This window comes from Anolis sagrei, chromosome 1 (genome assembly GCF_037176765.1).
Source record: "Anolis sagrei isolate rAnoSag1 chromosome 1, rAnoSag1.mat, whole genome shotgun sequence".
Taxonomy (NCBI): Eukaryota; Metazoa; Chordata; class Lepidosauria; order Squamata; family Dactyloidae; genus Anolis; species Anolis sagrei.
The window spans coordinates 277978216-278000667 of record NC_090021.1 but is presented as its reverse complement, the minus strand read 5'-3'; the positions used below and the strand labels follow the sequence as shown (position 1 = coordinate 278000667).

Below are 22452 nucleotides of genomic sequence, written 5' to 3'. Positions count from 1 at the left end.
CAAAAAGTTTAATAAACTTTTCCCATATTTCATGACAGAATCAATTAGGAAATGACATGTATAAACCAGGAACACAAAAGTGTTTCATAATATGTTAATAGACTACTTTCCCCCCAGAGCAAACTAGATAGAACTCTCTCTTTCTCTTTCTGTGTATTTGTGTATATGTATCGAAACAAAGACCACCAGCATTGAAACTATGATTTCCCACCATCAACTTGGCTGGGTTGGCTATGCTGTCCAAATGTCCAATAATCATCTCCCAAAGCAATTACTTTATTCTCAACTCAATAACAGAAAACTTAATGTCGGTGGACAACAAAAGAGATTTAAAGATGGGCTGAAATCTAACTTGTAAAAATGTAATATGAACAACAAGAACTGGGACGCTCTGTTCCTCGAGCGGTCTAACTGGAGGCCAGCTGTTACCAACAGTGCTGTGGAATTTGAAGAGGCACAAATGGAGGGCAAAAGTGTAAAACGTGTCAAGACGAAGGTGCATCAAACCAACCCTGATTGGAACCAACTTCCACTTTGAAACTTATGCCATCATTGTGAAGCACCATATAGATCCAAAATAGGTCTTTGCAGTCATTTATGAATCCACCACCAAGTCTCTACCCTTGGAAGACAATCATATTCAGTAACGAGTGATCACCCATGATGATGATGTTTGTGTGTGTGTGTGTATGTGTGTGTATGAGAGAAGGAGAATAATACATGAAAGAGAATGATTTGAGGGGGAAAGCCTGCTTCACCTCAGGGAGAATATAAACATCTTCTTGGAGAAGGGAAGAGCACCAGAACATCCCATTACACTTTCCTATCTTCTGTTGCCAAGTCAACATGCCCATTAGCTAAAAGTAGAAAGTAGCACAGAAACCCACTATCTAAATCAGGGGTCCTCAAACTTTTTAAACAGGGGGCTGAGTCACAGTCCTGTTGGAGGGCCGGATTATAATTTGAAAAAAAAAATGAATGAATTCCTATGCACACTGAACATATCTTATTTGTCATGAAAAAAAAAACACTTTAAAACAATACAATAATTAAAATGAAGAACAGTTTTAAAAAATATAAACTTATTAGTTTTTCAATGGGAAGTGTGGGCCTGCTTTTGGCTGATGAGATAGGATTGTTGTCATTGTTGTGTGCTTTCACGTCATTTCAGACTTAGATTGACCTCGAGCAAGGGCCGAGTAAATGACCTTGGGGGCCGTATCCGGCTCCCGGGCCTTCGTTTGAGGACCCATGGTCTAAATATTCAGTCAGATTAGTGGTCCATCAAGAACAGTATGGTCACTTCTGATTGGCAGAGGATTTCCAAAGCAGTCTTTCCTTGCTCTACCCTGATAATCTGTGTTGGCTTCCCACACATATACTAATCATACCTGACCCTGCCTAGCTTCTGAAATCAGAAGACATCAGGCATGTTCAGCTGGTACAGCAGCATGGATGATTGAGTCATGATCAGTGTTTTTAGCAATTGGGTGGTTTGGGGGCTGATCCTACAACACACACACATGCCGGCCCATCGCAATTATTTGCCCAAAAATGTTCAGTACACTGGGGATAAATTGGAGTTCATTGTTACCTCACACTTTTGAACCATCCTCTGCTTGGCACAGCCTGTGTAGTTTCTTCCATCCTGGTCCTCTACCATTTGTGCCCCCCATTGGCTACTGTCAGTCCCAGCCATCACCTCATCCTTGGCCTGAGAGTGACTCAACTGCCTCCTCAAAAGCTGGTTTTCCTCTTCCACTTTTCGCACCTGGGACACCAAGGCCTCGCGGTCAAAGTAACGACTCGACTGGTCCCCAATGCAAGGAGGGAACATAAGGGAACATCCATCTATAGATAGAATCACCAAAACATAAACATGGGAAAGGTGAGGTTGAAGCAATCTAATCAATGAGTCTCTTGCTTAAAGAATAAGTAGGTAAACCCAAAAACAAATATTTACTGTACTTTTGTTCAATACTTATACAAAGAGGTTGCAAAATTCAACACCTCAAAGAAAAAAACTTCTCCCAACCCTTTTCACTGCTTTCCAATTAATGTATTCCCATTTCATTGCTTTAATGATTATCTTTCTCTTTAGGCAATTACCCTTTTCTTTAGTCAAAAGGCCTTTGTGTTGAACAGTTTCTTGAACGTTATAAAACAAAAGTGCTTGATGCTCCTCCAGAGGATAGATATGAAACAGAATACTCAACAATGCCAGAAAAGGTGTACAAGGGGCAACCAAAATGATCAAGGGATTGGACCAAGCTTTCTACAAAGAAAGGTTACAACATTTGGGGCTTGTTAGCTTATAGGGAAAAGGCAAGTGAAGTATATATGATCAAGGAATACGAAATTATGCACAGGGTGAAGAAGGTAGATAAGATTTTTTTTCTAATGAAGCTGAATGAAGGGAAATTTAAAACAAATAGTAAGTTAAGCACTTTTTCCAAAGGAAATTAAGGAGTTTCCTACTAGAAAATGCAGCGATGCTCATGGCTTTTAAAAAGTGATTAGACACATACATGGAGGATAAGACAATCAGTGGTTGCATGTGATGATCACTAGCTGTTACCTCAGGTATCTAATCTATACCCACAAATACAACAGAATGTATAAGTTAATAATCAATAAACAGGTATGAAATATAAACTTATTTTGGGTAAACAAGTACAAATTTACAAGTGCTAAACATTATGTTTAGTTTGTTACGTATTCTGATGTATGGAGCATTAACATTGCACTTGTAAATTTGTACTTGTTTACCCAATATAAGTTTATATTTCATACCTTTTTATTGATGATTGACTTATACACACTGTTGTATTTGTGGGTATAGATTACTTTGGTATATAATCAGGAATTTATTTAATTTATATAGCCCAGGTATCAAAGGCATTATTTTTATGCAGACTGGTTGATGGAAAACACAAGCAAGATGGCAGGGTTGCATCAGTGTCCTGCTTGTGGATCTTCTTGTTCATTTATGAACAAAATGCCAGACGGGATAAATCTCTAAATCCAGCATTTTATATTTTATGTCATTAATTATTCAACACCGCCTTGACACACATAAGAACTGAATATGCCAAGGAGAACAGAGAAGTGAAAATAGCAGGGAGCACAGCTTTGCCTCTGACATTGCCATTCATAACTTTGCTACCATATAGTTTTTTTAATCATGTCCAAAGTGACTTGAGAAACTTGAGAAATTGCCACAGTGGTGCAATGGGTTAAACCCTTGAACTGCTGACCTGTAGGTCAGGGGTTCGAATCCACAAGATAGTGTGAGCGGGTGTTCCCTGGGCAACGTATCTGCAGATGGCCAATTCTCACACACCAGAAACTATGTAGTAATTGAGTAGCAAATCAACGTAAATAATTGTCCAATGGTTACTATCAACTAGAACAGACCCACTGAATCAGCTGTTAAATAACAAGTCATTCTTCTATAGATCACTTTTATTTAATGGGTGTATTTTAGTTGCGCAACTGGATTTTTAGGTCAGTATTTGGAAGCCAGGGAATTTTCTTGCCTATCTGCTACTGTGGGATTATCTTATATTATAGCACAGAGAGCTTCTATATGGCAGGGACTGCCACTGTGTCTTTGACAATTCTGATCAGGAAACCAATCAGAAAAGTAAGTAGTCTTAGGAAGAGCTCCCTCAGAAGGTACTGAAGTGTGCAATGAGGGAGTTTGTTGGCTTGTTATGGAGTAGATGGTCTGATTGTTAAGCTGTTCTGAGGACCTAAATTGTGGAAATAAGCTCACATAGTTAAAAAGTTATTGCATGTTTAATTTCTTCACAGCTGGAAAGATGAGTGAATTAAATGAGCTGAAAAGGAACAGTCACCGCATGCTGCTCTGTAGGGATTTGAGAAAAGATAATGGGGGGGGGGGGGGATGACACTGAACCTTCAGGTGATTTTGCATGAGCGCTCCCATCCGCAATATTAATCACAATTCAACCAATGTAGTAAATCATGGGAACTGCTCACGGGTGCCCACAAGGTCAAACGCCAACCCCCTTTTTACCCATAAAGAGGTAGAGCCATGAGATGAGAAAGACCAGCGTGACTGAGGCAAGCAATATCTTCAGCTTCACCCGCCATGGGCACAGCATGATGGTGGCAAAGGTCACGTGGGCAGGCCTAGTCTTCCTGGAGCCAGCATCCTACAACCTGCAAGAGAAAGCAAACAGGGAGTGAGGTTACCGGCACCTTGATTCCTCCAGATGTACCTGCAACACTTTACTGGACTCAGCTGACCAGACCAGAAAATGCCCAAGGAGCAAAGAAGTGGCCCATCCAATATATTCTAAATACATGACAGCACCCAAACTATTTTCTGATTTGAGGCTTAAGCCTTCTGGATACTAAGGATCTCATTTACTCTCCAGATGGCCAACAAGGTAATGGAGTGCCTTACTTCATGCCAGTATAGGGATTGCTAACGGCAACCTGCCAATCACATTTAAGAAATTCCCAGTAATCATCTTTTGACCTCACCAAGCAGGGATTAGGCTCCTCCCTCATCTCTCAACTTCCTTGGCATGATTGTTGATTATTTACTACTATTTTCAAGCAAATTCCTGAGGAAATCTCAGCTAAGCATCTGAACATGAAACATATTTTAAAATGTTATTTTTAGGGCAATTTTATCTGCCCTAAAGAAATAACATTGCAAAGGCTCATATGGGAGATAAAGACTCAATTTTAAAGATATATTGCTAAAAATAATGCACACCAAAGAGTGTTCATACTTGCAGGAGAAAAAGATGGTACTCTTGCACTTACATGTTGTTGTTATTTATTGTCAACTCCATGAAAAGCCCTTGCCTTCTTCTCAAGAGTCAGGAGGAAAATCACATCCTCCAAATTCACTTTACATGACACTTCTACTCTGGGCAGAGGCAACCTGTTATCAGCAGGTAGTGTGCCTTGCCTGTTGAAGTGGGACTTCCGCCCCAAAAGTTTAGGAACATCAGGCCTGGATTACTTGATACACTGTTTGCTTGAAGACATGAGGGTGACACATAATAACTCCTTACTCTGCCAGGAACCTCTGAACTGTATCAATGATAAAACAGTTCTAGAGTAATGACACTGAAAATGGATAGCTGAAGTTTTATTCCAGGCTTGTCCCAAAATGGATGATTGATTTTAATTTCAACCAAGATATTAAGGTGGTCAGAACTGATGAACTGTTTTCAATGTTAGGAAGAAAGTGCTCCATATAGCATATACAGATTAAAGTCTGGGGTTTTCTAGAAAGGAAGATACAAAGAGATGCCCAAAGTCAAGGGCATTCAACAAGGAAATGCCTGCATTAAATTGTCCCATGGACACACTGAAGAGACTCCTAGAAGTGTAATGATGGCAAACAGAAGGAAACTCAAAACTAAAAAAGAACAGACATTGTAGCATTCTTTGCTTCACTGCTTGAATCAGCAATGGGGAAAAAGATAACGCTGTGGCATTTAAACAGCTAGTTCTCCATGAGGAAAACTTCCTCCAGGCAGCTTTCACTCCAAGTTTCCCCCCAAGGAACTGGACCTTGCAAGATTCGCTGTGCCACAAGTTGGTTGCGCTTCAAACAAGTGTTGATGTATTACTGAGCCATGACATCTGAAACCCACCCAGCAAAATTCCCCATGCATTTGATGCGCTGGCATCTGTCTAATGTCATGAGCAGTACTGGCACAGGGTCAAGAAGCCATGCTTCACTGTTCCCAATTTGAAAAGAGTCCGCCTCCTTCCTGCCACATTGGAGCTACAAACAAGGACACAGTCCTTAAAGGGAACAATTCAGCTGCAAGGATTCAAGAACCAGTCGTTTCCTCCAGTGATAGGAAGTACCTTATATGTGTATATATCCCAGCTGTTCTGTCAAGCAGCCCACTGAATTATTATATAAAAACCACTTTTGGGGGGCTTACACGTTTCTTATTACATTTACATTTTCTCAGATGGTGCAAGATTGCATAAAATGGGGAAAAAGACATTGAAAGTAAAGAAAAATACTATAGGGAGCAAGGAAAGACATTTTAATTTGGCTTTCATGTCCCCTGTGTGATTTTTCACATATTTGTTTCATATATTGTATCTGTTTTGGTATTCCCTGTCTGTGTAAAATGCTTATATATAAATATTTCAAGACATACATTGTCTTTTGTGGAAAACAGTGAAATCACCTATTTGAGCAGCAAAGATTTCAAAGTTCCCAAGCATAATCTTGGTGTTGTTTCAGAATCTGCCTTTCAAAAATACAATCCCAAAGAAAAAATTCCAAATTCCGTATCCTCCACATCCAGACTTAGTAATTAAAAACTGTCCACCAGTTAAAATAGCCCTCTGCTAATTAATTAATAGAACCTGTATGGTCTAAAAACGGTTTAAGCAATCTACTGATTAAGCCAGTGTCTCAAATGCACAGCATCTGGTCATTTTGTGAGGTCCTCACTTAGGTTTGGAAATGTGTGGCCACTGCCATATGCAGTCCTCCACCTAATGTGACAGGGAGGGACAGATGGTGCAGTACTCAAACAAAGGGTGACAAAGATCACACTATACAAACCTGAAATACAACTAATTTCAGACACTTTCAGCTCTGGCCTTATCACAATGAGGTTGATTCTTTGTGTGGGTTAACAGTGCTTCACAACAAAAGGGTTCTCCACCCCTGACTTGGCAACTTCATTTCCACTGATCTGACAATAGAAGTGTTGCGTAAGGTCAACCAGGCTGAAGTAGCAGAAGAAAAGGTGACTAAGGTTAATGTATCTATCCTGCTGAGAGAGACTGGCTGACTTTGGCTCTCCCTCGAGTGTCCTCAGAGGCATTCATTCTACCAGGCTATCTCAGATTGTTTCCATCCCAGCTACCCATTATAAAACCTACAGTCAAAATTGGTGCCTGAGTTGTTTCTTCCTCTTCCCACCCATACCCCTTTCCCTTTACATTAAGGCTTTTAGATCATAAGCTTGAAAGCAGCTGCAGCTTTTTAAAAAATCTACCAGCACTCTGAGAAAAATTCCAGATAAGATTTAAAATACATTAAATAAAGTCACGTTTTCCCCAGTTTATATATGTAGGCATGCCTTCTGTGATTAGAAGTAAGACAACTGTCTCGGGTGAATGAATTGGAGCAAAGTTAAGGTGAAGTCGAGAAAAATCCATTCCATGGTCTGTATGTGGATCCCACTCCTATTTTTTGTGGTGATCTTGCAGGTACTTCCAAATTTTCCCCTCTGCCTCCAGAATTGGGTGTTTGTCCCTAATTGCTCAACACACAATAAAACAAAAAACCCTCCTCATAAATGTAACTCTGTAGCAGCAGCATGACCCAAAACCAGTAGCCCAAAGTGATAAAAAGAAGAAAAACATACAGAACAATGTATCTCTTCCTTAGGAGGCTTTTCTTTGTAGTAAAATACGGTAATATAGCTACACTATTTACAAGAACTAGGTTTCCATTACACAAATAAACAAATACATAGTAGCTTTACATGCAGCAGCCTTCAAACAGGAACTTTCTCACACAAGGCTTCTCTCACACAGAGGTTTACCTCACACTCCTCAGGACGACACTAGCTTTTCCCCACTGACTCTATCAGGCTTCGGCCTACTAACTCTTTCAGTGCTTGACTCAAACTTTTATAATAAAAAAAATACCCAGTTAATTTTTAATATTTCTGACAATTCCCACTCCACCAAAATCTAAAAAGGGCCAAAGAAATTGGTTCTATGAAGAATTAAGAAGTGAAGTGGTATCTCCCCTAGTTTGCCACCAACACACCAGAGTGGCTTTTGGAGATATTACCCCTTAAATGCAGTTGCCCACCCCGCTAAAGGAACTGCATAATGGGAACCATCTAACAACAGAGGGATCCTGGGAGCTCTTGCCCAAAAACCAAATTTACCAAACACAGCCATCAAGTGGCTGCCTTTGAACCCTTTCTCTGGAGACAGAGAAGCAAACGTTTCTCATATGAATTTTCCAGCTTAGTATCCTGCTGCTCATAAAGCTAATCTTTAAGCCTCCTGGCTTCTAGTGTGCCTGCTGCATTCCTCAGAGATCCATCAGGCAATTACCAGCCAGACAGCGGCTCCATTTAGGTTGAAGGGTCAGCAGTTAAACCAGGTGGAAAACACGGTTCTTGACTGCTTCCCCCCAGTTTTCCACATTTCCATAACCACTAGAGTGTAAAGGCAACAACATCTGCACTTTCCTATTAGCATCATGTGTCCCCAAAGAAATCAGCTCCTACAGTCTCTTGTGGTTTCCACGTCTTGTTTTCTTTGCACATGTGTACAATAGGGAAAGGCAAAGAGGTTTTGAAGCCTATTCCCTCTCTTGTTAAAAGGGGGAGACAACATGGGCAGAAAAGATCTGCAAAAGATCTGAGACTAGGACCCATAAGGACCAGTGTTTAAAGAGGACAAGGAACAGGAAAAGTTGCAGTCTCAAAATGAAATACTGAGTCTCCCTAAGGAAGTGGTTCCCAAACTGTGGGTCCCCAGATGTTCTGGCCTTCAACTCCCAGAAATCCTAACAGCTGGTAAACTGGCTGGGATTTTTGGGAGTTGTAGGCCAAACCACCTGGGGATCCACAGGTTGAGAACCACTGGCCTAAGGCTTCTACAGAGCCAACTACAACCACTGTAGTTCTACTATTGTAAGGATTATAAACATACTCTCATCAACATTGGAACATGAAAACAAAAGTGTACATCTCCTAAAAAAACAAACAAACACCAATGCACTTTGCCCATCAAGCTTTACTGTGGTGTGCATTCTTTGAAGGTTGCTTTCACTTCTACCTACACAGAACCAGAAATGTATTTGTAGACTAGATCATGACCTCCAGCATGGCAGAGATAACCCTTATCATCCCAGAGCCTGGAAAAGTTACTTCTTTGGACTACAATTTCCGGGGATGCTTTAAGTGCACTTTTCCCGCTTCTTAGCAGTGGGTTGGACTGGTTAACCCACGAGGTCTCTTCCAACTCAATGCTTCTATGATTCAACACAGCAATCATTTCAAGCTGAGAAGTTGATAGCTGCAAAATACTAGCTTTTCAAAATTCTGTGTCATTCATGTCACAGAACAGAAAGAGCCTCTCATGAAAATGCTGGTCATATCAGTCATGTTCCCAGACAGTCCAGACGTCTTTGGAGAGCTTTCAGTGGTTGGGACAACCATAAATAACAGATAAATGTCTGAGACAGGACTACCCAGGACAACCCTGTTTTCCCTAAAACATGCAAATGTAATAAAGCAGGGGTCCTCAAATTTTTTAAACAGAGGACCAGGTCACAGTCCCTCAAATTGTTGGAGGGTCGGATTATAATTTGGGGGAAAAAAACATGATTGAATTCCTGTGCACAATGCACATATCTTATTTGTAGTGCAAAAAAAACACTTAAAACAATACAATCATTAAAATCAAGAACAATGTTAAGAAATATCTGCAAAAGATCTGGGACAAAAGATCTGGGATTAGTATTTCAATAGGAAGTGTGGGCCTGCTTTTGGCTGATGAGATGGGATTATTGTTGTTGTGTGCTTTCAAGACTTAGGTTGACCCTGAGTGGGGGCCAGGTAAATGACCTTGGAGGGCCGTTTCCGGCCCTCAGGCCTTAGTTTGAGGACCCCTGTAATAAAGCATTGGCCCTGGATGCAAATCTATTACCATTATATTAAGGTGTCATTAAAAAAAAGCAGGTCAAGATCATTTTGCTTAATTAACCCCTCTATACACAGTAACAAGGATTTTGAGGACATGGACTCCATCCATCATTTCACAGAAGACTGCAACCTGTACCAAATTGTATGAGCAGGCCTTGATACAGGTGGGAAATTCAATATAGAATGTAAAAAGACAGTATAATTAGTCCTCTGTACCCACAGATTCCATCATCCATGGCTTGAAAGCATTAAAAATAACCCCAAGAACCACACCATGAGTTTTATCCTTTTTTTAAAAAAAGGGGACACAATTTCCCTACACAATTACATATGATGGGACTTCAGCATCCATTTTGGTATCAAAGGGATGAAGTGGCGCTAAATCCCAATAGATACCAAAGGCCCACTTAGCTATCATGCCTGTGAGAAAAAGAGAGGATGCAAAAGGAGGTCGTGCCTTGAAAAGGAAGTGCTGAGAGTTTTGCCTGCTAGCGAGCTTACCAGTGATATTTGATTGTGTAAACATATCCACATACCAACAGTGATAAATATGCTAAACTCACAAAAAGAATGCAACTGGTGTGAACAACTTCAGATTGATTCTGATTGTGAACTCAGAGGATCAAGGTGGGATTTTTAGTCTCTCGCTGGTTCACTCAGTGCATTCCGGATTCCAAGGCAAATGAGAAGTGCCTCCTACACGTCCAGCTCATGAAGCAAACATTTCTCATCACGAGTGACTGAGTGTGGGTGGGCTATAAATCTGTAGCATTTCAGTACACAGAAGAGCAGACTCCCAAGATTGCCATGGTATGCTGGTGGAAGCCTTCTAGCCTAATCCCACAGCTGTGAAACAGGAAAAATTTCCCACAGCCGGATCAATGCTAACACCTTAGATAAGAATGAGCAGGATTTGCCAATGTTAAGTCTTGCTATGCGACTTCTAGTGGGTTCTGACTTATGGTGGCCCTATCCTAGAGTTTTCTTGGCAGGATTTATTTGAAAAAGTGTTGCCTTTGCCTCCTTAGATGTTGAGAGAGTGTGATCATCCAGAGGGTTTCCCTGGGTGAACAGGGACTTGAACCTTAATCCCTCAGAGTCTTAATCCAACAATCACATCTTTATAACACTCCATCAGTGTGTTGGGATCCTTTACAAAAGAAGTGTCTTGCTCAGAAATACATTACATCCAGAAGCCTGCCAATGGGTACATCACATGAACAACAGAGCCATTTGCAGACACTCAACTAAATTAAAGTACGGTACCTTTAACTTTAACATAACATATATTTTACATTAGAGGGCTAAGGAACCACGTCTCTGTGCTTTTACCATAGTGGGGCATTTATATGGCTGGCTGTAAAAGGCAAATGAGCATGTAAACATTTAGGGAAAGGAGGTACCAAACTGGTGGGAAGGCCTTAATGTTTTAATGTTTACCCATCCATGTAACTGCTCTGCAGGTCTAAAGGATATTCCATAGCACGTACTACTGTGAGTAGCTTTGCTGTTCTTGTGGACTGGAGTGAGTTTGGATCGGAGTTGGTATATTTTTCTGAAGACTAAATTCCATTAATGGTACCACAGGAAATTAGAAACAACCAATTGAGTCCTTTGCATAATCAGATTTCTGATTTTTTTTTCTTCTTGCTCAAAATGTCCAATTAAGTGCTTCTCCATCCTATGTTATACACTTCTTTTCTGCTTTCCTTGTGTGTGGCATATGTTATATAGGATTTTTTAAAAACATTTTCATTATATTGTTATGAGTCCCTACATTGGGAGAAGGGTGGGAAAATAAAGTATTCAGATGACATTTATGTTTTTCCCCCTGAATATATTATTTCTTTTCCCTGTTAATATTTGCATCATTCCTTTGCTGGTGCTGCTACACAGATGACAATACACTCAATATGCATTTCTGCCTAACAAACTGTGCAATGGCGTCTCATTTAATAATTGACTAAAGAGGCCTGAATTAATAACATTCAGAGCCCTGCAGCCTATTGGTATGCAAATTATTCCTTGATCCCTTACTTTGAGAGCACCTTTGGAAGGATTGGAAACTAGACTTTCACACAACCACCTGTTGCACTAGAGGGGGGCCATTAAAAGGTCAAATAAACAAAATTGAAATCGGACATATACTTTTTATTTTGATTTGTTCTGTGAGCTTTTCCCAGCCCTCCAAAATCTACAAACTCAAAACCTACAGGAACACCATATGACCATTTTTACAATGTTTTTCTGATGTTGTTGGTGTGTGCGGAGGGCACAAAGAAGTGCCTTGGGACTGCATGCATTGTAGGGAAGAGGTAGATAGAGGGAGGAGAGAAAACAGGGCATAAAGTTTGCAGGCCAGGGGATCACTGCTTTCCACTTTGTACAGATGCCTCTGCAAGGGACATGCAGAGTTTCCCTTCAAGCAAATAATAAAGCCCAACACACAGCAGGTGACTGATTCATTGTGACAACTGCAACCCTTTCCTCTAGTCTCCCAAGTCATGCCCAAATACTGATGCACCCCCGCCCCCCAAAAACCCATGAAAAACAATTAAAGAAGCCTTTTACAAGAGACTGCCTGGGTACAGGTTAGTTAGCCATACATCTTCCATCATGGATCTTTTCCACCAAATGTGATCTACCTGGAATGAGGAGAGCAAATGACATAAATCCCCTTTCTTCTACTACCCCCGTCCAGTTGACTATGCAACACTCCTACTGCCAGATCAGCAAATAAGTGGAAACCCAAGCATTTCCCATAAAAAGCAACACTCAAAAAACAGGGGAATTCCAGACAGAAATCAATCCGGGCCAGCTAACACCTCCCAACAAAGGATCCCCCAGGCAAGAAGAAACTAAGCTTTGAAGGCCATTCAATGCTAATCAAGCTAGCTAATTGCAACATTCACGCTTGTCTCAAGGAGACAAGAGTTCTTTCTCCCACCCTGGACATTCCACAGATATATAAACTCCAGTTGCCTAGTTTCCAACAGACCTCACAACCTCTGAGGGCACCTGCCATAGATGTGGGCAAAATGTCAGGAGAGGATGCTTGTGGAACATGGCCATACACAGGCCTGTTGCGAGGGGGGGGGGGGTTTAGGGGTTCAACCCCCCCCCCCCCCCGAAATGTTTCAGATTTTTTTTTAAAAAAAACTGGTTTACTCATGAATTTTAACTGGTTAACCAAATCCCCCTGCTAAGTCTATGAGATGCAAAAAATTAAGAGTCCCTCCAGAACTGTAAGCACTATCTCAAGCAAATATTAACAATTTATTCACACTGTCATTACTTGCAGCAATAGCCGATGTAGTGAAGCAACCAAGTTGGGTGTGTGTGTGTTGAATGTTCTCATTAAGGAGGCCAGACTTGGTGGAGGTGGTTGACAGGGGTGGAGCTGCAGGCTATTGAAGGCTGCTCTGCCCTCTGCTGTGCTCTTTGCTTCAGTGTGAGCTAAGAGGCAGGTTTCAACATCCCCAGGGGCGGCTCACCTATTACGCAAAGTAAGCATTTGCAGTATAGTTAATTTTGCCCAGGGGCGCTCTTGAGGCGCTCTTGGGGGAAAATAGACCTTGACATATGCGAGTTGTAGTTACTGGGATGTATAGTCCACCTACAATCAAAGAGCATTCTGAACTCCACCAGTGATGGAACTGAACCAAATATGGCACACAGAACTCCCACAACGAACAGAAAATATATATCAGTGATTGGTTGGAGGGGGCACCAAAATACTGTTTGCTTACCACTGAAAATTACCTAGGGCCGCCTCTGAACACCCCCCCCCCCCCGGCGAAAATTTCAACCCCCCCCCCCCCCCGAAAATTTCAACCCCTCCTGAAATTTTTTCCAGGCTACGGCCCTGGCCATACAGCCTGGAAAACTCACAGCAACCTAGTGATTCAGCCATGAAAGCCTTCAACAACACATTTCCCATCCAGTTCAAACCTTGCATTCTACAAAAGGGACTGTGTTCCCTTTCGTTTCTCATTCTTCCCCTCTGCTAGCATTCTTCAGGGCAGCAAAAGTTCTGCTTTCTTCATCTTTTGGATCAAACCATATGACAGCAACATTAGGGGCAACTGCAAGTGCTAGAGACCAAGGACAAAGATGTGTGTCTCCAGATGTGGGTCAACTCTGGGTCAACTCTTCCCAATATTGGTTAGGAGTGATGGATCTTGCAGCTAACAGCATTTGGTAAACCACATGTTTCAAATTCTTACTAACACATAATATTGTACTAGAATGGACCAACTACCTGAGCATCCAACATCTTGTGCTTAGAACTTATAACATTTATATTTTGGGGATTGAGACACTGAGTTAATGGGGAACATTAGCAAAAGTCAGGCATGGGCAAACTTTGGCTCTCCAGGTGTTTTGGACTTCAACTCCCACCATTCATAACAGCCTCAGGGCCCTTCCTTTTCCCCCTCAGCCACTTAAGCGGAAAGAAAAGAAAGGAAGGGGCCTGAGGCTATTAGGAATGGTGGGAGATGAAGTCCAAAACATCTTGAGGGCCCAAGTTTTCCCATGTCTATCATAAGTGGGATGGGCATCCCAAGCCACCTTGTCTCTCTCCTGAGGAATCTGTACAAGGACCAAGTAGCAACAGTAAGAACTGACCACGGAACAACAGACTGGTTCAAGATTGGGAAAGGCGTACGGCAAGGCTGCATACTCTCACCCAACCTTTTTAACTTGTATGCAGAACACATCATGCGATGTGCGGGGCTGGATGAATGCAAAGCTGGGGTGAAAATTGCTGGAAGAAACATTAACAACCTCAGATATGCAGATGACACCACTCTGATGGCCGAAAGCGAGGAGGAGCTGAGGAGCCTTCTAATCAAGGTGAAAGAAGAAAGCGCAAAAGCCGGGTTGCAGCTAAACGTCAAAAAAACCAAGATTATGGCAACAAGAATGATTGACAACTGGAAAATAGAGGGAGAAACCGTGGAGGCCGTGACAGACTTTGTATTTCTAGGTGCAAAGATTGCTGCAGATGCAGACTGTAGCCAGGAAATCAGAAGACGCTTACTTCTTGGGAGGAGAGCAATGTCCAGTCTCGATAAAATAGTAAAGAGTAGAGACATCAGACTGGCAACAAAGATCTGCCTAGTCAAAGCCATGGTATTCCCTGTAGTAACCTACGGATGTGAGAGCTGGACCTTAGGGAAGGCTGAGCGAAGGAAGATCGATGCTTTTGAACTGTGGTGTTGGAGGAAAGTTCTGAGGGTGCCTTGGACTGCGAGAAGATCCAACCAGTCCATCCTCCAGGAAATAAAGCCTGACTGCTCATTGGAGGGAAGGATACTAGAGACAAAGTTGAAGTACTTTGGCCACATCATGAGGAGACAGGAAAGCCTAGAGAAAACAATTATGCTGGGGAAAGTGGAAGGCAAAAGGAAGAGGGGCCGACCAAGGGCAAGATGGGTGGATGGCATCCTTGAAGTGACTGGACTGACCTTGAAGGAGCTGGGGGTGGTGACGGCCGACAGGGAACTCTGGCGTGGGCTGGTCCATGAGGTCACGAAGAGTCGGAGACGACTGAACGAATGAACAACAACATCATAAGTGGAAGCCAACTGGATGGTAGTTTACAACAACCACTTCTTAAAAATTGCTCATCCAAACTCTGCTCATCAAACTATCATATCTGTTTGGGACAGTCTTTGCAAATCTTCAGGTGCAATAGTGGGTTTTGATTTAAGGCACTCTAAAAAAAAGGGCAGTCAATAAACTCACAATAACAAAAAGGGGAGAAATCCCACACAACCAAGCAGTTAACAGGCACCTTGTAATGAGTAACTTGCATCGAAAGTTTGAGGAGAGGAGGCAGGGCCAAAGGAACTAGACTCCTTTGGGTATCTTCTCTGTTCAGAGCCGTCAAATTCTATGAGGAGTGGGGACATAGTATTTCTTTCAAAGTAGCCGCCTGCCCAGTACCTGCATCACCTGGGCTCCCAAGGGCTGTAAGTGGGTCCTTCCCAGGGCTCTGGGGCGAGGTGTCCTTTGGGGGCTGGGAATAAACAGGGACATAGACTCACCGAATCATAGAATCATAAAGTTGAAAGAGACTTCATGGATCATCCAGTCCAACCTTATGCCAAGAAGCAGGAAAATCGCATTCAAAACACCCTGACCTTTCGTCATGGGCCCTGGAAAGATGGTCTCGCTTGAGCAGCAGCAAAGGGAAGAGGCAGGAAAGGCCTAAGCATTGATCTATGCTGTAGAATTCACGCAGGTCAACACCACTTGAACGGCAATAGCTCAATGCTCTGGACTCATAGAAGCTGGAACTTTCTTACAACAGTGGTTCTTAACCAGCGGGCAGCAAAGACAAAAATCTGGCCCACAAACCTCTTTCCTCTTTATTTTATTTAGTTTATTTCCACTCCTTTCATGCCACCTGCCACTCCTTCCCTGTTGCTGACCATGGCATATGTTCTGTATCAACAACTAGAGCTGATGTGGTCTATTTTTTCTTTCTGCTTAAGTGGCTGAGGGGGGAAAGGAAGGGCCCTGAGGCTGTTACGAATGGTGGAAGTTGAAGTCCAATACAATTTCTCGAATTGGCACCCCAAATTGACTCTAAAGTTGACAAAAAACTGATTCGTAACCCTTTTGGTACTAATGTTGGAGAGTGGTCAGGAAAATCGCATTCAACGCACTCCCAACAGACAGCCATCCAGCCTGTTTCAAAGCCTCCTAAAAAGGAGCCTTTACCACACTCTGGGACAGAGAGTTCCACTGATGAACAGCTCTCAGAGTTAGGAAGTTCACAGAAACATGGGATCATTGAGTTGGAAGAGACCACATGGGCCATTTAGTCCAACCCCATTCTGCCAAGAAGAAGGAAAATCGCATTCAAAGCACTCCCCCAACAGATGGCCATCCAGCCTATGTTTAAATGCCTCCAAAGAAGAAGTCTCCAACACACTCCTGGGCAGAACGTTCCACTACTGAACACCTCTCACAGTTAGCAAGTTCATAGAAGCATAGGATCATTGCGTTGGAAGAGACCTCGTGGGCCATCCAGTCCAACCCCATTCTGCTAAGAAGCAGGAAAATCGCATTCAAAGCACCCCAACAGATGGCCATCCAACCTCTGTTTAAGCAGGAAAATCGCATTCAAAGCACCGCAACAGATGGCCATCCAGCCTCTGTTTAAGCAGGAAAATCGCATTCAAAGCACCCCTGACAGATGGTCATTCAGCCTCTGTTTTAAAGCCTCCAAAAAAGGAGCCTCCACCACACTCCGGGGCAGAGAGTTCCACTGCTGAACAGCTCTCACAGTTAGGAAGTTCTTCCATAGTTCCTTCCACATCTCTCCACCCGAAACTATGGTGTGTTCCCCCACCCTCTCTCCAAGCCATGTTCCTCACAGCCTTGAGGCACTGGGAGTGAGGAACAGGCAGATTTCAACGGATACAAGTAAGCGAGGAGAGTGTTCAAATACACAGAAGCCCAAGTGCGCCCGCTCTGCTCAGGCCTCGCTTCCTACCTGCTGCCTCCTCTCTCTCGCCAGCCTCCTCCTCCTCGCCTTCGCTGCTTCTCCCTTTTGGTCACTTTCCTCCCTTTGTATCTCCCCCTCCTCCTCCGGAAGGAGGAGAACAAAAGGGGAGCCACAAAAAAGAAGGTGGAAGCGGGCAGGCGCGGAGCCCAAACACCGGCAGCCAACGCGGAGGGGATCCGCCTGCTCCGCCCCTTCGCTACCTTGAAAAGGCCGTCCTCCTCCTCCTCCTTCTCCCTCCCCTCCCCTTTCCGCAACTTTGGGACGGTCCGAACGGTCCCTTGCCAAAGGAGGGGCGAACCATTTGCACCCAGATTAGGGGGGGGGGGAGGGTTGTGTGTGAGCGGCGGTCATTCATTAAGCGAGCGGCTTTTAATTGCGGGCTGCACCTTTGGCGCCCTAATTGGGCAGAAAGAGAGCCCGGGTCCGTGCTGGAGGGCACGTCCTCGCTGAAGTTTTTGAGTTTTTCTATGGGGAAGGTCAGGCATGGGCAAACGTGGGCCTTCCAGGTGCTTCGGACTCCAACTCCCCCCATTCCTAACAGCCTCAGGCCCCCGGAGGGGGCAAAGTAAAAGGACAGGGCCTGAGGCTGTTAGGAATGGTGGGAGTTGGAGTGCAAAGCACCTAGAAAGCCCAAGTTTGCCCATTCGCATATAAGGCAATCAGAAGGCAACATGAGCCAGGCATACTCACTATCCCACTCGAGGAGGAAAGACTGGAGGGGGCAAAGTAAAAGGAAAGCATCCTCTACCTCTGAGGATGCTTGCCATAGATGCAGGCGAAACGTCAGGAGAAATGCCTCTAGAACATGGCTCTATAGCCCGAAAAAACCCACAAGAACCTAGTGATTCCAGCCATGAAAGCCTTCGACAATACATTAAAAGGAAAGGGCCTGTTAGGAATGGTGGGAGTTGGAGTCCAAAGCACCTGGAAGGCCCAAGTTTGCCCATTCACACATGAGACAATCAGAGGACAACATGAGCCAGGCATACTCACTATCCCCCTTGAAGAGGAAAGACCTGAGGGGCAAAGAAGGTTCAACACAGGAATTGGGAAGAAGGCCTCAGCTGGAATGCCAGCTATGCAGAGGCTATGGGGGCCTCCACCTACCTGCAGCTGCTTCCCTCCTCTTGGCTCCAGAAGGAGCAGGAAAGGAGTCCCTTGAAGGCCCACCAAGAAAGTATCCTGGCCCCCAAGGGATGCTGAGGGAGCCGCAGAGAGGAAACCCGGCTGGTTCGACAAGTGGAGGCCTGTCTGGTTGGGAGCAGGCCTCTGCACGCCCAAGACGCAGCCAAAATATCCGCCCTGCGGCTACTATATATTTCTACAACAGGAAGGAGGAGGAAGAGGAGCCCTGAGGGAGTCTCTCGCAGAGCGGTCCCCTTTGGAGCACAAATTCTGCCCTCACTTCCAACAAAAATTGTGGCGATTCTTCACCATCAGATAGTAAACACTTAAAAGAAACACACTTCTGAAGAGAGAGAAGTTCTTGTTATGTTGTCTCTGATATCAGGAAAATGAACCCCCAAATTATGAGGAAATACAAAACAAGAGATTGCGGCTCCATTCATTTCCGATGTATGGCTTATTTCTTTATTGTATCAGGAGCGAACCAATGTACAGTGTTTCCTTGCTACTTCGCGGGTCGCTTTTAGCGGACTCACTGTTTTGCAGTTTTCAAAAAATATTAATTTAAAATATAATATATTTTCGCTGTTTTGCGGGTTTTTGCCGCCACCACTCTCCGAGGCACGTTCCCTGTTCTGCTCCCTCAAAGTGTGACATGAAAGTCACAGTTGAGAAAGATTTGCCTTTTGTCTGAAGGTAGAAACTAGTCTTTGGTGGAATAAAAGTGAGACTATGCAGAAGTATTTCAAAACATAAAATAGATAGATCGGGCTGTGTCACTACTGACTAATACTTCACCTACACCAATTTGCATCCGTCTGGTGGGTGAGAAGCCCCTGCTAGAAGGAAACTAATGCTACAATAGCAGCATCAAATAGCATGGGGAAGAACATCTCCCAACAAAGGATTTCCCCAGGCAGCATCCAGCCAGGCTTTGAAGCTGCAAGGCCATTAAATGCTAATCAAAGTGGCCAATTGCAACATTCACACTTGATTCCCACATTTAAAAAATCTACTTGGCCATTTCATGTAATGTGTGGTAGAGAGCACCCTCTCTCTTAGATTCAGTGTGCTTTTGATTTGTCAGATCTTGTAGAAGAGGTCTCTTTTTCCTTTTTCCTTACCATCAATTTCTCAGCACTGACTATTATAGTTCTCCTTGTTCCTGTGCACAAGTTGTTTCTCTTTCTCTTTCATTTTACTATTTCTTCTTGACTGCTTCAAGGTGGTGGAGGCTCCTTCTCTGGAGGCTTTTCAACAGAGGCTGGATGGCCATCTGTTGAGGGTGCTTTGAATGTGATTTTTCTGCTTCTTGGCAGGGGGATTGGACTGGATGGCCCACGAGGTCGCTTCCAACCCTATGATTCTTTGAACTTATGATTCTAAGACAAGAGTTCTTTCTCCTACCCTGGACCTTCTGCAGATATATAAACCCCAATTGCCTAGTTTTCAACGGACCTCACAATCTCTGAGAATGACTGCCATAGATATGGGCAAAACGTCAGGAGGGAATGCTTCTGGGACATGGCCATACAGTCCGGAAAACTCACAGCAACCCATGAAAGCCTTTGACAACACATCGGGAAGAATATTTCTTCCTGTTAATTGGGTTTTTCAGACAGTGTTTCAAGGATGCATTAGCTGCATCCTCAAATTGCCTGCTACCATCCATTGTTATCAGCATTGTCATCTCATTTTCCTGTTTTCTTCTGGACTTAGATCTTCAATTGTCCCAATCCCACACTCAAATGATCATGCCACACTGGTTCAAACTCCATGAATCTACTCTATTTGGGACTACCAACTGGATTCAGGCCATTCCATGCTCCTAATGCCATTCTAGAGCAAACTGAATTATTTCATAAACAATATAATTGAACATCTAGTAAAATTTTAAATGTGGGAAGGGATAAATATGTAGCTGATTTGCAGAATGCAAGCCTTACGCTGGATGGGAAATGTTTGGATTCCCCTCTCTTGTCAAGACTCACAAACTCATAGAGTTGGAAAAGACCACACAAGGGTCATCTAGTCCAACTCCTTGATACCCTATGTCCTTTTGAGAATGCCTATGTTAGTACAAAATGTGGGCCTTTGCTGGAACCACACATAAGAAAACCAGAGGATACCATGTGTACGCATGAGGATGCTCAGTTTAAGTTATAACTTATAACCCCATCTCAACACAGAATAGTTATAGGTCCATTAATATTATAGTTTGGATTTCCACAAAACCCAATGAAATCTCCAGCTTTTTATTATTTCCATCAAGAGATGAGGCCATGAGATCCTGAGGTTCTCTAATAGGTACCTTCAGTCCTAAAAGGTAATGGTAAAGGTTTCCCCTGACATTAAGTCTAATTGTGTCCAGCTCTGTGGGGTGGTGCCCATCTCCATTTCTAAGCTGAAGAGCCAGCGTTGTCCGTAGACACCTCCTAGGTCATGTGGCCAGCATGACTATATGGAGCACTGCTAGCTTCCTGCAGAAGTGGTACCTACTGATCTACTAACATTTGCATGTTTTCGAACTGCTAGGTTGGCAGAAGCTGGGACTAACAGCAGGAGTTCTCCCCGCATTCGAACTGCCAACCTTTCCGTCAGCAAGTTCAGCAGGTCAGTAATGTAACTACTGCATCACGGGCCCGTCTTAGGATGTCAATAATCCGTAAAAGGGGAGGAGGGGAGGGCAATCCATCAATGCTTACAATATAATTGACTGCTTGTTTTTCCTGGCTGTGATCTATCTTTCGTAAGCAGCTTTCTTCAGTAGCTTCTTGCTTGTGTTAAGCAAACACTAGCAGGAGTAAGCATTAAGATCAGTAGTTTCCTAATAATTGAATTCTTTGTTACAAACTTACCATTAGAGAAACATTCAGATAAGACTGTTCACAGTATGTGATTGTTTTACTGCCGTAAATGTAACAGCCTTGTTTTAGGTATGCTTGTGGCATACAACCAAAAAGGATAGGAAATGTTCTGATGAAACTTTTTAAAAACTTAATTCATCCATGACTCTCATGGTACTGAAGATAATGCATATACATATGAACCAATTTTGGAGCATTTTTTTCCTGTTCCAAAACTGTTGTATTACACAGTGTTGGGAGCCCATTCTGTGCAATCTCCCATTCAGTCAATGACACAAATGGATGAGAATTTGTGGCCCTTCAGATATTACTGAATCCCAAGCCAGCATAGTCGGTTGTAAGGAATTCTGGGAGCTGCACTTCAATAACATCTGGTGGATCACAGGATATAAATTGTGAATATCAATAGTGTGGTGTTCTAATAAAGTCTGGACAGGCAATTTAATATAGAGACTATCGATAATTCTTAATCTCCTACTCTGAACAAGGAGCTGAGGACTAGATGGCCTACAACACTTGTTCCAATTTTATCACGCCATGATGCAGTATCATGTTGTCCATAAATAGTGCTATGATCACACCCTATCCTTTATCACAGACAAAAGCCTGGACTTGGCTTTGTCCACAGAAGACAAGCTGAAGCTACATCAATTAAACCAGAATATGAACATTTACCAGGAAATCTTCAATAGAATAATGATATAGATGTACAAACAAATATGCAGGTTAACTGCAAAGTCTGAACCGCAGACACAGCATTTAGAAAACGTATTTAAAAATATGAATTAAGGCCTGGACTTTGTCAACTTTAAATAAATCTCCGAGGAGAGAGGTTGAGGAGTGCATATCAGAATTTTCCTGTCTGGTTCTCAGCCTGCTTCTGGGCTTACTATCTCACACTCCGTTATACATCCACACAGGCCCGTAGCCAGGATTTTGATTGGGGGGGGGGGACTGAGTTTGATTCGGGGAGGGGCTGAGTTTGATTCGGGGAGGGGGGCTGAGTCTGAGTGAAAGAAGGTCTACCCTAGCAAACCTTTTGTATCATTATCCCAATACCCCCATGCATATGGGATATATTGAGCATGGTGATCACATCATGATATGAATAAACATAAAAGTTTAAATAATGTATCAGTAAGGCCTTCTCACGGACCACCATGAGAATTTCGGGGAGGGGGTGAAGCCACTCAACCCCCCCCCCCCCCACTACATGCCTGCATCCACATTGCTTTCATGT

The 22452-nt window shown here is 43.2% G+C and overlaps 1 protein-coding gene across 3 annotated transcripts in view; it reads right to left on the bottom strand.

Moving 5' to 3' along the window:
* The window catches only part of LARGE2 (LARGE xylosyl- and glucuronyltransferase 2), a 60536-nt gene that overhangs the window by 19338 nt on the left and 18746 nt on the right, over nucleotides 1-22452 (bottom strand). The window contains exons 1-3 of one of the 3 annotated variants that reach the window (XM_060763944.2): nucleotides 18328-18393; nucleotides 4043-4188; nucleotides 1595-1851 (exon numbers count right to left, since the gene is read on the bottom strand). In XM_060763944.2, coding sequence (XP_060619927.2) covers nucleotides 1595-1851; nucleotides 4043-4130 — 345 coding nt within the window. In that variant the 5' untranslated portion in view covers nucleotides 4131-4188; nucleotides 18328-18393. Of the gene's footprint in view, nucleotides 1-1594; nucleotides 1852-4042; nucleotides 4189-17208; nucleotides 17416-18327; nucleotides 18394-22452 lie in introns of those variants that run through there. The other 2 variants (XM_060763926.2, XM_060763935.2) reach the window with 2 other exon arrangements.